We start from the raw sequence: 17,425 nt of genomic DNA on the forward strand, positions 1-17,425 counted from the left end.
TGGTTGGCGCGCTGCGCTACGAACCCGGCGACCAGAGTTCGATTCCCGCTCACGGCCAACACCAGTGACGATTATCTGAACGAGTCCTGCGCCTCCCCTAGGTCGACTCAGCCTTAAATGAGTACCTGGTGCGGTGTGTAAACATCGCCACTGGAGAGCCAAAGGCGGCCGGGCGTGGTACTGGTCACCCACCCCCTCGTGTACCGTGCCAGCCTTCACAGGTGCTCGCTAACAGCACTTGCCCGAACAGTCTGTTAAGGCTATACGAGGGATCTTTGTCTTTGTTTGCATGTGGACACCTGTGAGTCAGTGTGCGTGTACACACCTGTGAGTCAGTGTGCGTGTACACACCTGTGAGTGAGTGAGTGTACACACCTGTGAGTGAGTGTGCGTGTACACACCTGTGAGTGAGTGAGTGTACACACCTGTGAGTGAGTGTGAGTGTACACACCTGTGAGTGAGTGTGAGTGTACACACCTGTGAGTGAGTGTGAGTGTACACACCTGTGAGTGAGTGTGAGTGTACACACCTGTGAGTGAGTGTGAGTGTACACACCTGTGAGTGAGTGAGTGTACACACCTGTGAGTGAGTGTGAGTGTACACACCTGTGAGTGAGTGAGTGTGAGTGTACACACCTGTGAGTGAGTGTACACACCTGTGAGTGAGTGTGAGTGTACACACCTGTGTGTGAGTGAGTGTGAGTGTACACACCTGTGTGTGAGTGAGTGTGAGTGTACACACCTGTGAGTGAGTGTGAGTGTACACACCTGTGAGTGAGTGTGAGTGTACACACCTGTGAGTGAGTGTGAGTGTACACACCTGTGAGTGAGTGTACACACCTGTGAGTGAGTGTGCGTGTACACACCTGTGAGTGAGTGAGTGTGAGTGTACACGCCTGTGAGTGAGTGAGTGTACACACCTGTGAGTGAGTGTGAGTGTACACACCTGTGAGTGAGTGTGCGTGTACACACCTGTGAGTGAGTAAGTGTGAGTGTACACACCTGTGAGTGAGTGAGTGTGCGTGTACACACCTGTGAGTGAGTGTGAGTGTACACACCTGTGAGTGAGTGAGTGTGTGTGTACACACCTGTGAGTGAGTGAGTGTGAGTGTACACACCTGTGAGTGAGTGAGTGTGCGTGTACACACCTGTGAGTGAGTGAGTGTGCGTGTACAAACCTGTGAGTTAGTGAGTGTGAGTGAGTGTACACACCTGTGAGTGAGTGAGTGTACACACCTGTGAGTGAGTGTGTGAGTGTGTGAGTGTACACACCTGTGAGTGAGTGTGAGTGTACACACCTGTGAGTGTGTGAGTGTACACACCTGTGAGTGAGTGAGTGTGTGTGTACACACCTGTGAGTGAGTGTGTGAGTGTGTGAGTGTACACACCTGTGAGTGAGTGAGTGTGTGTGTACACACCTGTGAGTGAGTGTACACACCTGTGAGTGAGTGTGTGTGTACACACCTGTGAGTGAGTGAGTGTGCGTGTACACACCTGTGAGTGAGTGTGAGTGAGTGTACACACCTGTGAGTGAGTGTGAGTGAGTGTACACACCTGTGAGTGTGTGTGCGTGTACACACCTGCGAGCTCTCGCTCAGGGAGTGAACTCCGCTGTCCTCCGTGCCAGGGGAGTCGTCCGATCGGTCCTCGCCGCCCTCCCCGTCCCCCCGGCTCAACTCCACCTGCTCAGGGTGGTGGAGTGAGACGACAGACACGGACATCCCTGTCACCCGCAGACCGTACTCTCACGGGGCCTCCACACAACGGCACGCAGACCGGTCCCCCTCTCTCTCTATTCGGCAGTGTTCTTCACTCATTTTCAGAGGGGCGCCGCTCCCGCCGATAAGACATCACCAGGGTGTGCCAGCACGATGATGACGGGGGGTGTTTTCACATTTGTGAATTATCGGGGGGGTGAACGTCAGGGGTTGTACTCAAGGCGATCAGAGGCCGCCATTGGCCCACGGGCCTTGTCTATGATGGGGTTTCTCTCGACAATGACAGACAGACCGGTCTCTATATTTGCTCTCTAGACAAATAGATAGACTCGTCTCTGTGGGGGTCTCTAAACAATGACAGGCAGAAGACCGGTTTCTGATGAGGTCTCTAGCACAGTCTGGTTCCCAAACTGTGATCCGTGAACCACTGATAGTCCTGAAGGTCGTGGGGGAAGTGGTCCTTGGAACTGTCACGAAGTTCTACATATTAACAGTCATTTAAAATTTGACAAACATTTGTTTTAGTTACATGGTTGGTGGCCTGCTAACATTCTTTGAGGGTCGACAGTTGCCGCACGGGTCCAGAAACCTCTGAGGACGGCTGCTTGCGTTGTGGCCGAAACGTCGTGAGAATTATTTTTATTTTTATTTTATTATTTCCCTTCTACGTGACTTCACCGAAAGAACCAAGAAGATGAATCCCTGCAGTCACGAAAGCTTTAAATCGGGTCCAGAAACGTTGGAAACTACAACTCTAGACAACGGAAGATGAGATGGAGCAGTCTCCAAGGGGCCTGTTGGTTGGTTGGGGGGGGGGGGGGGTGTCTCGTAAAGGGTACCTGGGCCCTGGGGCCCTGCCCGTTGGTGACGTTGCCTCTGCGTGGGCCCAGCAGCTGCTTGAGCTGCAGGAGCAGCTCTCGGGCCCCGAGTTCCCGGCTGGAGTGGTCCCCCCCCTCCTCCTCCTCCTCCCCCTCGTCGTTGTTGTTGTCGTCGTCGCCGCTGTCGTCGTCACCGCCGCCGTCTCGGCCCCGTCCCTCCGGACCTCGCTGCTGCTGCCGCCTCTCCGCCCACGCCACCCCGTCCCCACTATTGTCCGAGTGCGTGCGTCTCCGCGTCGTGTCCGTGTCTCTCCACGTTGTGTCCGAGTGTCTCCTCGCCGAGTCCGAGTGTCTCCGCGTCGCGTCCGAGTCTGTTTCACTTTGGTCCCAAGAATCCCAAACGCCGTTCTCCTGCTGCTGCTGCTGCTGCTGCCGCTGCTGCTGCTGCTTCTCCTGGTGCTGCTCACCGGCCCAGAATTGAGGAGTTGAACCCGGTGTGGGTGGGTGGGAGGGTGTGTGGGTGAGGTACAGGGTTTGGGGTTGGGGGGGGGGGGGGCAGGGTGTAGGGTCAGGGTTACGGGTTAGGGGACAGCAGTGCAGGGTATGGGTTCAAGGGCCAGGGAAGGGGGTCAAGGGTCAGGAGTCCACATTTGTGGTTAGGGGTCAAGGGTTTATGTTTTGGGGGTCAGGGATGCGAGGTTTAGGGCCAGAGGGTCCAGAATTTGGGGTCAGGTTTAAGGCTCGTGATTACGAGCCCACAATTTAAGGTCAAGGTTGGGGTTACATTTTGGGGGGTTATTGGTACAAAGTTGAGACATGGGGTTTAAAGGTCAGGGTCAAGGGTTAATGGTCATGAGTGGGGGATTCAGGGTCAAAATTGGCATCCGGGTTTGGGGTTCAGGCCGGAATGTGGGTGGGGGAAGCGGGGAGGGGGAGGGAGCAGAGGGGAGGGGGAGGGGTGCAAGGGTCGGGGGAGAGGGAGGGAGGGGGGGGCAGAAAAACAAACCAAAGGAAATAAAACAAAAATGGGCAAAAATCAACGGCAATTTAAAAAGAACAAAAATGAAAGCTACAGGACAAAGAAAAGTGTGAAAATGAAAACTAATTTGAAGATGGTGGAGTAGGAGAGGGAAGAGAAGAGAACAAGGATGAGGATGAGGAGGATGATGGGCTGGAACATCTGTGGGTCAGGTCGGGGTCGGGAGGGGCAGGAGGGGCAGGAGGGGGGGGGACATAAGGAAGCCCCAAGTTACGTCGGACATGCAGATGGGAGCACGCCACTCGCTCGCTCGCTCGTTCCCGAGACACCCAGGTGAGGAGTCACGGTGAGGGTGGCGAGTGAGTCACTGTAAGGAGCCATGGATTTGGGTTAGAGGTCTGGCGAGAGGTCTGGTGACGACCTAGATTAGAGGTCTTGGTGATTTGTTTGGCGAGTGGCCAGGTGAGACATCTGGTGAGTGGTCTGTGATAACCTAGATTAGAGGTCTTAGTGATTTGTTTGGCGAGTGGCTAGGTGAGACATCTGGTGAGTGGTCTGGTGATAACCTGGATTAGGAGAATTATTGATTTGTTTGGTGAGTGGCCAGGTGAACGGTCTGATGAGAGTTTGAGTGAGGACCCAAGTGAAGAAAGGCCTGGCGATGACCCAGATAAGGGGTCTCATGCTTTGTCTGGCGAGTGGCTAGGTGAGGGCATCTGGTGAGTGGTCTGGTGATAACCTGGATTAGGAGAATAATTGATTTGTTTGGTGAGTGGCCAGGTGAGACATCTGGTGAGTGGTCTGTGATAACCTGGATTAGGAGAATTATTGATTTGTCTGGTGAGTGGCCAGGTGAACGGTCTGGGTGACAAGGTCAAGTGAGGTTTGGTGAGTGCCCAGGTTAAAATTCTGGTGAGGAGCGGCAGTCCAGGTAAATGGACAAGGTGAGCAGTCGGGGTGAGTACCCATGTGAAGTGCAGGGAGGAGTGAGGGGAAGAGTGAGATGATGGGTCAAGTCTCAAGTCAGGTGCAAAGTGAGGTGAGGCATCAGCCCGAGTGAGTGAGCAGTGAGGTGAGGAGTGGAGTGGGGAGGAGAGGGGTGAGTGGCTGAGATGTCATCGGTGCTTAAGTCAAAAAGTCAAAGTGGTTTCCCACTCAAGTGAGCGTGGGGCAGCGTTCATCTCCCATTTATAACCCTGGAAATTCCACGTTCCTATGGCGGGGACAAATAATTCAACGGGACAACCCACTGTTGACTTTCAAAAAAGTGGAACTCATTGTATCGACCACTGTGAGCGTCCATGTACGCGCTCGGGGGAGGCGCACACGTATTTAAATGCACACAAACACCCATAGAAACTTACACAATATCAAAGATCCCCCGTATAGCCTTTAACAGCCTGCAGGGTAAGTGCTGTTAAAGGGTTGCACCTATTAAAGCCGCCTTTGTCTCCCTAGTGACAATGTTTACACATCGCAGCAGACACTCATATTGAGGCCAAATGTCCATAGGGAATGATCCGGGTCTCGTTGACATACTCGTCAATGGTTATCACCTTGAGTGGGAATCGAACTCGGATCACTGGGTTCGTAGCGCAGCGTGCTAACCACGACACTACCTCTCCCCACACCTACACAAGACAAAGATCCACCGTATAGCCTTAACAGATTGTTGGGGCAAGTGCTCTTAGTGTGTACATATGAAGGCCGCCACGGCACACGAGGGGGTGGGTGTGGCCAGCACCACCACATCGGCCAATTTGATCTCCCTCGTGACGATATTTACACACCGCATCAGGCACTCATTTGAGGCCGAGTCGACCTAGGGGAGGCCCAGGACCGCGAGTGGGAATCGAACTCGAGTCGCCGGGTTCGCAGCGCAGCACGCCAACCGCTACGGTACCTCTCCCCACACACACGGCCACACACAGCCACGTGGACGCACGCAGGCCACGCGGCACTCCCCGCACCTGGTTGATGGCGGAGGGCGGCGTCTGATCGTCGTCCCTCCACATGGAGGAGGAGGCGGCGCCGTCGCCCCCCCCTCCGGCCGCCCCTCCCAGCGCCGTCGCGAACGTGCGCAGCTCCCTGCGGAAGTCGCGCATCACGGCGCTCAGCAGCTGCGCCTCCCGGCACGGCCCGGGCCCCGCTCCGGCCACGACTCCGACGGCTCCCGGCGCCGCCAGCCGCTCGGCCTCCCCGATGACGCGGTCCACCGTGCGCGCCAGCCGCTCCGCCTCGCGCCGCATCCCGGCCACGCGCGCGTACGCCGCCAGCACGTCCAGCCCAGCGCCGGGGGACAGGCGGCAGCACGTGACCTCCGAGCCCGCCGCCGCCTCCCCGTCCCCTCCTCCTCCTCCTCCGCCGGCGGCGGCCGTCGTCGCCGTCGCGGCGGCCTCGCCGTCGCCGCAGCCGCCGGGCCCGGCGCCGCCCGTCGACGCCGGGGGCTTCTCTCCTCCGGCCGTGGTGGCGTCGCTCTCCCCTCCGATGGGGCCTTCGCGAGCGCGGCGCGGGGGGCGGCCTTCGTCGCCGTCCATCTCCGCGATCGTGGCGTCCCGCGACTGCCCGCCCGGCGCCGCGGCCGCGGCCGCCGCCACGGCCGCCGCGGCCGCCGCCTCCTCCTCTTCGCGCCGCTGCAGGCTGGTCGCCAGCAGCCGGTTCTCCTGCTGCAGGCGCAGCACGGCGCCGCTCAGCTCGCTCAGCTGCTGGCGCGCGGCGCGCAGCTCCTCCCGCACGGCCGGGTCCCCCTGCGGCCGCCGGTCTTCGCCCGCCGCCGGTGCCGTCCCCCGGCCCTGCTGCTGCTGCTGCTGCCGATCGTCGGGGTCGGAGGTCGCCGTTTGCGGGGCGGGCGGCGCCGCGTCGGTCGCGGCCATCTCGTCCTGGGAGGCCCCGGCGGCGCCGTCTCGCTCGCCGGGTGGACCGGCAAGGCCGCCGCCGCCGCCGCAGCCGACACCGGCGCGCGCGTCCTCCAGCTCGGCCTTGAGGCCCCGGTTCTCGATCTCCAGCTCCACGATCTTCCGGCCCAGGATGTTGGCCTCCTCCTCCAGCAGCTTGAGGCGCAGCTTGAGCTCGGCCTGGCGCGAGCTGGGCGGTCCGCCGGCCTCGCCGAGCGCCGGCTGGCCGTCCAGTTCGCCGTAGAGCGCGCGGTAGCGCTGCAGCTCCCCCTCGGAGCGGTCGCGCTCCTTCCCCACGCGCGCCAACTTGCGCCGCATCAGCACCGCCTCCTCCTTGGCGAACTGCAGCTGGCACCGCAAGTCGGCGCTGTCCTCCTGCGTGCGTGCGTGCGTGCGGGAGGGAGCGGTTGGAGGTTGGAAGAGGGGATTTGGTGGGGGGCAGAGGGCAGGATCGGTGAGCGGTGGCATGGTGTGTGGGGAGGGAGGGGGTGAAGATACACTACAGGCATGCATTGAAATGTATGTCCCAAGGGTAAAAGGTCATCAACAATGAGCAATCGATTGCAGGGCTGCACCTTTGACTTTTTACTAACAGCTGGGCTGGCGTTTGTCGATAGATTTGGGCAGGTTAAAATCACCATTGCCATATCTCAGTTTACGTAAATGTGAGTGATTTTATTCAGTTACGCGATTTATCATCAAGCCACTGCTGGATGGAGGCCTACCCAAGGCTTTGCCATCTCACTAGGTACTGCGATGCGACAGTCCACCTACTACCACCTGCACCACGAGCTGATTTCATCGCTGCATCTCCTTGGTGGAGGACCTCTCGTTTCTTCTAGCACGAGAGGATGACCACCGCCGCTGTGGAGATGGAGCGACGAATTCAGCGCGCGTGCAGCAGCGAGGTGGTCGGCGTGCATATCCCCGTGTCTCTTTCGTGGCGTCTCCACAACATGCATCTCTCTGTTGCCACGTGCATCCATCTCGGATTGCCGCCAGAAATATTCACGCATCTCCACTTCATGTGTGATCTCGTCTCCGTGTCTTGCTACGAGCTTAAACGTTTCTCTGCATGTCGCCGTGTGTCGCCGCACATCTGCCAGTGTCTCCACACGTGCCTGCATGTCAGCATACATCTGTAGTGACATAAGAGGGGAGGGGCTGCTGGGGGCTCTGGGACCCTAGGCAACCCAGACGCTTAAACCCCTTGGCGCCACCAACATGGGGGGGCTGTGTGTGCTCTGTGGGATATCTGGGGGCGCACACAACCCCACCCCTCGTTGGGGACGAGGCATAAAAGGGCAGCTCCCTGGACGATCGGGGCCAGTTGTAGCTAAAGACCCAAGACCAGCCATCTCAGGACCCTGGGACGCTGTGAGGGCCAGTCCTTGTGAGGGCGAGTTCCGAGGAAGCCAGAGTAGTGTATCTAGGCTGTGTACCTAGGCTGTGTACCTAGGCTGTAACAGAGTATCAGGACTGTTGGAGTGTTGTGTTGTAATAAAGAAGTTACCTCTACAAGTGTCTCCGGAACCCATTACACATCTCCATGCGTCTCCCTGTCTATGTTTCATCTGTTTGTGTCCGTGTGTATCCGCGTGTCTCTGAGAGTCTCTCTCCGTGTGCGTCCCTGTGCGTACCTGTGCCGGGGACTTCTTGTCGGCTTTCTGCGGCTCCCGGCTCCGTCTTCGCAGGGAATTCTGGAGGACAAAAATAAATCGACGACAGATTTCCTCCACAATTCCCACGGACTTCTTATGCCGTCTCACCGCCACAACTGTGCACGCAGGCCCTCACATTCCCCGTGCTGTTTGGGCCTTCACGTTTGGAAGGCCCAAGCAGGTTGGCAGGAGGTCCACAGGGGGGTATAAACACTTCTGCCTCACAGCAACAAGGGCCTGGCTTCGATTCATGACTCGGGTCACCTCCGGCCTGCGTGGCTTTCCCTTCAGGTTCTCCAATTTCCTCCCCATATCTAAAATTAACCCGAAATTCATCTGCTATTGGCCAAATGTCTACAGTGCTGAAAAACGACCTGCAAATTGCACAATTTGGGGGTCACACACAGCGGCAACATCGGGCCCCACAAAAATAAACTTGGAAGAACCTTCCTGCAAAAAGGGGTCTTGAGGGGATGCAGACACGTGGGCGAAGCTATGAAACAGGATGGTGGGGGTAGGGTGGGGTGGGGGTAGGGTGGGGTGGGGGTAGGGTGGGGAGGGGGTAGGGTGGGGAGGGGGTAGGGTGGGGTGGGGGTAGGGTAGGGTGGGGGGAGGGGCTAACAGCGAACACACAGGCTGTGACGGTGCCGTCATCTCTGTTGTCAAACTTGGCACCGTCGTTGCTGGGAACGGCCCCTCTCGGCCGTTACCCCCCACACGGTCACATGTGCGGCCACTCAGCCAAGAACAAAGACAAAGATACCCCGTAAAGCTTTGAGCAGACCGTTGGGGGCAAGTGGTGGTAGCGGGCACCGATTAATACCGACCGGTCGACAAGACGCACGAGGAGATAAGATTGCCAATACCATTGCCCAGCCACCTTCCTCTCTCTCCATCGCCCTCCGCCAATGCCGACGTTTGCACACTGCGCTAGGTACACATTTAAGGCCGAGTCAATCTCGAGGAGCCCCAGAACCGCTTGCGATATTTTTTCGCGGATGTTGGCCGTGAGCAGGAATGAATTTGGGTCGCCGGGTTCATGGCACAGCGGGCTAAGCATTGTGCCACCGCTCCCCACACATGCTATCGAGACACAACACACACGCAGACAGAAATCTTAAATGCCAGCCAGCCACACACACACATACACTATCCCCAACCTCAATGCCACAAACACAGGCACACACACCAAAGACAGAGATCCCCCATAAAGCCTTCACCGACTTTAGGGGTAAGTGCTGTTGGCGCGCACCTATGAAGGTCGGCACGGCACACGAGGGCTTGGATTGCAAAGACCACGCCTGGACGCCTTTGTCTCCCTGATAGCGATGTTTACACATCGCACCGGGTACTCATTTCAGGTCGAGTCAACCTTGGAGAGGCCCAGAACCGGTTCAGAAAATCGTCATTGGGTGTTGGCCGTGAGCGGGAATCGAACCCGGGTTCGCCGGGTTCATAGCGCAGCGTAGCGCTAACCGCTGTTCCACTGCTCATACACCACCACTAACCTTTCCGCTATAGACACACACTACCCCATGCTTGCATACTATGGACACACACACACAGCCACACGCACAGCCACACACACAAACCCTTAACCCTGCCAGCCACACACGCCCTAACCGCTCTTTGAGCACTGTATTTGGTCAGTAGGGATGGATGAAGGAGTGTGGACGATTACTTGTGTGCACAAGTGTGCATAGGGTTTGTACAATCAGTGTGTGTGTGTGGTGGGGGGGGGGTGCGAGCGGTGGTGCAGTGGTTAGCGCGCTGTGCTACGAATCCCGGCGAGCCCAGTTTAATTCGATTCCCACCGATCCGGGCCAACATCGGTGAACGAAAATATGAACCGGTCCTGGGCCTCCCCTATATTTACTCAGCCTGAAATGAGTCACTGGTGCGTAAAGATCAGCACTGGTGGTGGGGAGACAAAGGCGGCCCAGGCCGTAGTGTTGGGTCACCCACTCCCCCATCGTGTGCCCTGTTCACAAATATCACTTGCCCCAAACACTGTCAAAGACTATACAATGCATCTTTGTCTTTGTGTGTACATGGGAGAGGATGAATGAGTGAGTGTGGAAATATATGAGCATGTGTTATATGAGTGTCAGTGCATTCTGTACACGCTGTGTGAATATGAGTGAGTGTGAGTTGTCTATGTGTATGAACGTGTATATGCATATGTATGGAGAGCGGTGGTGCAGTGGTTGGCGCGCTGCGCTACGAACCCGGCGACCCGAGTTCGATTGCCGCTCACGGCCAACACCACCGGTGACGATTATTTGAACCGGTCCTGGGCCTCCCCTAGATCGACTCAGCCTCAAATGAGTACCTGGTGCGGTGTGTAAACATCGCCACTGGGGAGACAAAGGCGGCCGGGCGTGGTGTTGGCCACCCACCCCCTCGTGTGTATGATATGAGCATGGGTAATATTGAATGCGAGTGCAATCTGCACTGGCTGCGTGAGTGCCGTACGAGTGCCATTGAGTCGTGCGGAGTGTGCGTGGCGTGAATGAGTGTACTGCACAGTCTGTTCAGGCTTTACGGGGAGGGGGATCTTTGTCTTCATGTACTGCAGACACGAGCACGTGTCTACGACTGTTAGGGCTGTGCGAGTGTGAATGAGCGGATGTCATTGTCCGGCAAATCTGCTTTGCAGCAGCTGGCTCCGTCCCCATTCGCAGACGCTGCCTGAAAACCCCCACAACAGACGCAGATTCCCATGGCGTCACGTTACAGTCATCCACACACACACACGCAGTGACACACACACACGCAGTCACACACACGCAGTCACACACACACACACGCAGTCACACACACACACGCAGTGACACACACACATACACACACACACACGCAGACACACACACGCAGTGACACACACGCAGTGACACACACACACACACGTGCAGTCACACACACACACGCAGTCAGTCACACACACATACAGGCAGTCAGTCACACACACATACAGGCAGTCAGTCACACACACGCAGTCAGTCACACACACATACAGGCAGTCAGTCACACACACGCAGTCAGTCACACACACATACAGGCAGTCAGTCACACACACATACAGGCAGTCAGTCACACACACGCAGTCAGTCACACACACATACAGGCAGTCAGTCACACACACGCAGTCAGTCACACACACATACAGGCAGTCAGTCACACATAGGGACACGCGGTCAAGACGCAAACACACAACGGAATCACACACAGCAGCAAACTGTCAAACTCAATTGAACAAAGGCACGTACACACACACATACATTTGCGCATTCATATACAGAGTCGCATGGACATTAATGCACACATATCTGCGCAGTCGTTCACAGGCTCACATGTTTATATACACACATGCACACATTCATATACACACATTCATATACACACATGCACTCACACATTCATATACACACATGCACACATTCATATACACACATTCATATACACACATGCACTCACACATTCATATACACACATGCACTCATTCATATACACACATTCATATACACACATTCATATACACACATGCACTCACACATTCATATACACACATGCACTCATTCATATACACACATGCACACATTCATATACACACATGCACTCATTCATATACACACATGCACTCATTCATATACACACATGCACACATTCATATACACACATTCATATACACACATGCACACATTCATATACACACATTCATATACACACACTCTCACACATTCATATACACACATGCACTCATTCATATACACACATGCACACATTCATATACACACACTCTCACACATTCATATACACACATGCACACATTCATATACACACACTCTCACACATTCATATACACACATGCACACATTCATATACACACACTCTCACACATTCATATACACACACTCTCACACATTCATATACACACATGCACACATTCATATACACACACTCTCACACATTCATATACACACATGCACACATTCATATACACACATTCATATACACACATGCACACATTCATATACACACATGTACACATTCATATACACACACTCTCACACATTCATATACACACACTCTCACACATTCATACACACACACATGCGCACATTCATATACACACACTCTCACACATTCATACACACACACATGCGCACATTCATGCAGAGTGACGCGTTTCATACACAAAGGGTCACACACACAAAGACAAAGGTCACCCGTGTAGCGTTCCACATCGCGCTAACCACCATCCCACCAGTGCACCCCACACACAAAGGCCCCCCTCTCCACCCCCATTCATCTCCCCCCCCCGCCAGCCAGCCCGTGCAGCTCTACACAGACGTACAGACTGGTGGTGGGGCGAGTGATGTTTGTGAGCACACGACACGTGCGCCGGTATTTCAAACCCACCACCGCCACCACCACCACCACCACCACCGCCACCACCACCACGTCCGCTACTACTTTTTAGGCCGAGCCGACCAAGGTGGGAAGGTGCAGTACCGGTTCAGACGTACAGTGCGTGTACGGCTGAGCGATTAATCGATTTCAAATCGAAATTTGAAAGAACGCGATTGGCAAATCGCAAAGGCTGCGATTTTTTTGCGATTTGAAAAGTCCCTTCTATTTTCTTATTGGAATTGTTAAAATGTTTTATGATTATAACTTTATTTATTTAACCTAACAATTGTTCTACGTTTGATTGTTCTATTTCAATTAACACATTTTAATAAGTACATGTTGGAAGCAATTAATATCTTTTAACTTTTCAGCCGTGCATTAGAATATATAGAGCAGTTCATATTTTGATGGTATCATGTGGTAATGCTCCATCACACGTTTAAAATCAATTACACGGTGAATATTGAACCGAAGCGTGACTTCAAAAAACGTAATCGCGAATCAAATACGCAACGGCAATATCTGTCAGAAGCATCGCAATTACCGTAGATATTTCCCCCAAAATCGTTCAGCCAGAGTGTACGCCACTCGCAACCTTCACGGACCACGAATCGAACCCAGGTGGCCCCGCGTGTGCCGACGAAACCGCGACACCGCTGCTTGCCACGGACTAACCGCATGACCACCTCCCCCTCCTCCTCCCAGACCCTGCATCCTGGGCGACGCATCTTTCGAATGTCTGCCCGATGAACGTAAATCAGTTACGGTTCATTTGATCGCTCCGGCCGTTGCTGGGACACGTGGTAATTCAAGGAGCCGATAAATGCCACCGACAAGCCGGCTACACAATTCCTACGCAACAAAAGAAGACGATGATCAACCCGTGTAGCCTCGGCGGACTGTTGGGGCAAGTGCTGTTATAGCGAGCAGGCTGGCACGGCACATGTTAAAGGGTGGGTGGCCTGAACCACGCACGGACAGCCTTTGTCTCCCCAGTGGCGATGTTTACACATCGTAACTAGTTTCAGACCGAGTCGACCGACCGAGGGGAGGCCCAGGACCAGTCCAGATAGAATCGTTGCCGGCGATGTTGGCTGTGAGCGAGGATCAAACTCGGGTCGTCAGGTTTGTAGCGCAATGCGACAAGCCACTGCACTACTGCTCCCCATTGATTCTAGATTTGAAGCTTTCGTGACGGCAAGGATTCATATTCTTAGGTTTTTTTCGGTAAAGTCACGTAGGTAAAGCATTAAAATAAATAAAAGTAAAATAAAATAAAAATCACGACGTGTTGCCTCCGAAACGTCGTGATTTTTATTTTATTTTACTTTTATTAATTTTAATGTTTTACCTACGTGACTTTACCGAAAAAACCTAAGAATATGCTCCCCATTGATTCACACATGCACACACACACACACACTCGTACACAATCACACACACACACACATTTACACAAGGTCACACACATGCACACGTTGGTCTACACGCACACACACAAACGCACACGTTCATGCATATCACACATTCACACACACAAGACAAAGATCCCCCGTATAGCCTTGAACAGACTTTGGGCAAGTGCTGTCAGCGAGCACCTATGAAGGCCGGCACGGCACCGAGGGGGTGGGTGGCCAACACCACGCCCGACCGCCTTTGTCTCTCTAGTGCCGATATTTACACACCGCACCAGGTATTCATTTGAGGCTGAGTCGACCTCGAGGAGGCCGAGGACCGATCCAGATATTCGTCGCTGGTATTGGCCGCGAGTTGGAATCTAACCCGGGTCGCCGGGTTTGTAGTGCAGCGCGCTAACCGCTACACCACCACTCCCACACACACACACACACAGGGTCACACACTCAGACAATCGCTACACATTCATACGCAGGCACACACGCACGCGCGCGCGCGCGCGACGAGGACTTTCATTCAGAGTTACAGACTAAATGCGCACACATTGAGGATGACGTCCAGCAAAGATCGAGAGATGCGGAATAAATAAATAAAAACCCTAGAAAACGAATAACCAGACACACCGTACAAAACACAGTTATTACGATTAAACGATAAACAGGCAGATACTTGCTCCCGCACCCCGACCCAAACCAACCACGACAAACTAACATTGACCTTCAAAAGCAGCTGTCCTGGCAGTCAAACCAAGGATTTAGTCAGCAGCCCATGCCAGTCCCAACACCACTCTAGGTAGGCAATCCATTTTCCATCGTCTATGTAATGCACATGGCAGGCGATGGATGGACGGATGGATCGATTCATGAAATGCAACTCATTTCTTCTGCTCACAATGACGACCTTGCCCCGTCGACCCAGAGTTCCAATTCCCAGACGCGGCTGACAAACGGCGAGCGGCATCCACTCCTCTTATAAATTCATCGACCTGGAACTGACCAGGCGGGTGAAGCATGGATGCCTTCACCCACCAATGGTTTGACAAAGACAAATCGCACCTCCGATTAGCACTGTTGGATACATACAAAGGGCTGAAACGCCTAAACAATTGCTCATAAAGTAGAGCACCCGTAGGTCAATGTATTTTTTTTTAAGTCAGCGATGCGAATGTGAAAATTACAAGAGGGAGAATCTTCTTGGTTCTTTCGGTAAAGTCACGTAGAAGGGAAGTAATAATAAAATAATAAAAATAAAACATAATAAAATAATTCTCACGACGTTTTGGCCACAACGCAAGCAGCCGTCCTCAGGTGAAGACCAGGTCCTACTTCCCTTCTACGTGACTTTACCGAAAGAACCAAGAAGATTAATCCCTGCAGTCACGGAAAGCTTTAAATCGAAATTTACAAGAGGGAGAGTTTAAATGGAGGGGGGACGTGGGGCGGGGGGACGTGGGGGGGGGGGGCGACGTGGGGGGGGGGGGCAGAGGGGGTGTGATTTGAAGGATTTGAAGGACTTGGCTGCTGGAATGCTGGGCATGACAAGGGCAGTATTGGTGAGATAAGCAGAGGAAGGGTGGGGTGGTGGTGGGGGAATATGCGTAAGGTGGGGGCTGGTGGCCAGGGGGTGGGGGGCCGAGGCATGTGAGAGACCATGCGGGATTTTAGGAACCAGCAATGCCAATCTTGCAGTTGTTCCTAGAATGAGTGGGAAGCCAACGAGGAGGAGGGCGACTTGCGGACCGGAGCGACGTGGACAAGTGCACGAGGCGGAGAGAGAGAGAGGGAGGGAGGGATGGATTTGGCAACTGCGTTCCACATCATCGTCCGAGTGGGCGATTTAGATCGGCCACGTTGAAGACAGTCACAAGGCGTGGTTGCTGCTCAGTCGTAGATCAACGGAAACGCACTCAAGTGCTGGTTCGGAAGGTGGCCGGGTGGCACAGTGGGTCAGAGAAACACCGGAGCCATCGAACAAAGACGGCCGCCCCCAGCTGCATCGCGCGCTTTTAGATGCGCTTCGACGGCCGTCTGCAACGCTCTTCCATCCGACATTAGGAAACCGCTGGAGCTATGCACTTTTAAATCTGGGATTGAAAACTCATTTGGTTTATCTTCTTGGTTCTTTCGGTAAAGTCACGTAGAAGGGAAGTAATAAAATAATAAAAAGAAAACATAGTAAAATAAAATAATTATTTTATTTTATTATGTTTTATTTTTATTTAAAAACATAATAAAATAAAATAATTATTTTATTTTATTATGTTTTATTTTTATTATTTTATTACTTCTACGTGACTTTACCGAAAGAACCAAGAAGATGAATCCCTGCAGTCACGAAAGCTTTAAATCGAAATCATTTGGTTTAACTGCGTTTTTGTGTGTTTAGCGTGTCCTTTCCCCGGCACCTCTGATTAGCACAGTTGGCTAAGTACGGTGCGAAAGACGTTCAACATACGAGCCACCATTTGCCGGGACCCTGAGTTTGAATCAGAGGTCGCAAATGGGTTTTGATTCCTTACCCGTACCCGGCCGCACCAGGGTCGCAAACGGGTACCCGTACCCGGCCGGGTATCGGGTAGGGTACGGGTACCCGATTGCGACCTCTGGGATGAAGCCATGTTGCAGACGCGGGTGGGTTGATTCTAGGAACTTGAATTGTGACAAGAGACAAGACGTTGGGAAATGAGTGACAAACGGTGACTCACCAGTGACTCACGGCCTACCCGTACCCGTACCCGGCCGCACCAGGGTCGCAAATGGCTACCCGTACCTGGCCGGGTATGGGTAGCTGGGTATCGGGTAGGGTACGGGTATCGGGTACCAGGTTGCGACCTCTGGTTTGAATCCAGGATCCTGTCGTCCGCAAGTCAAACCCTCAGGTGCAGTGGAGTCGACGGTGCTCAGCCCATTCACGAGTTATTAAAAAAAGAGGTCGTAAACTTTCTAGATTTGAAGCTTTCGTGACTGCAAGGATTCATATTCTTAGGTTTTTTCGGTAAAGTCACGTAGGTAAAAAAAAAGTAAAATTAATAAAAGTAAAATAAAAATTAAATAAAAATCACGACGTTTCGGAGGCAACACAAGCCTCCGTCTTCAGGTGGAACCGTCACAGCACGATAGCTGTATTATTTTTATTTTACTTTTAATTTTTTTTACCTACGTGACTTTACCGAAAAAAACCTAAGAATAAGGTCTTAAACTAACACCGAGACCTATTGAATTACGCAGATGCCCACGTGCCGTACCTACAAACCCGCAGTCTCGTTACAGGGGCCGAAAGACTTGCAAATAGATGCCCACAAACTTACATAGAGACCCCAGGGGGATTCTAGGCCCCGCAGACTCTAGTAAGTTGATGGTCTCAACCCAGTCACTGCATACACACACACGCACACAAAAAAACCTAATGACATTCAAATTGGATTTTCCACTTTGGATAAATTCCAGCTCCGAGAGTTGGAAAAAAAAAACTCGCTTTGATTGACATGCAATGAACACTGTTGGCTGGGCATAGAAGTTGTGCCCCCA

General features: G+C 53.4%; 1 protein-coding gene across 1 annotated transcript in view; it reads right to left on the reverse strand.

The window, feature by feature from the left end:
- Positions 1-17,425, reverse strand: part of LOC144726525 (uncharacterized) — a 38,804-nt gene that overhangs the window by 9,416 nt on the left and 11,963 nt on the right. The window contains exons 4-7 of the mRNA XM_078605319.1: positions 8,049-8,108; positions 5,485-6,783; positions 2,557-2,994; positions 1,580-1,681 (exon numbers count right to left, since the gene is read on the reverse strand). Coding sequence (XP_078461445.1) covers positions 1,580-1,681; positions 2,557-2,994; positions 5,485-6,783; positions 8,049-8,108 — 1,899 coding nt within the window. The remainder of the gene's footprint in view (positions 1-1,579; positions 1,682-2,556; positions 2,995-5,484; positions 6,784-8,048; positions 8,109-17,425) is intronic.

The sequence above is a fragment of the Lampetra planeri genome, chromosome 23 (assembly GCF_965212315.1).
Source record: "Lampetra planeri chromosome 23, kcLamPlan1.2.h2, whole genome shotgun sequence".
NCBI classification, from domain to species: Eukaryota; Metazoa; Chordata; class Hyperoartia; order Petromyzontiformes; family Petromyzontidae; genus Lampetra; species Lampetra planeri.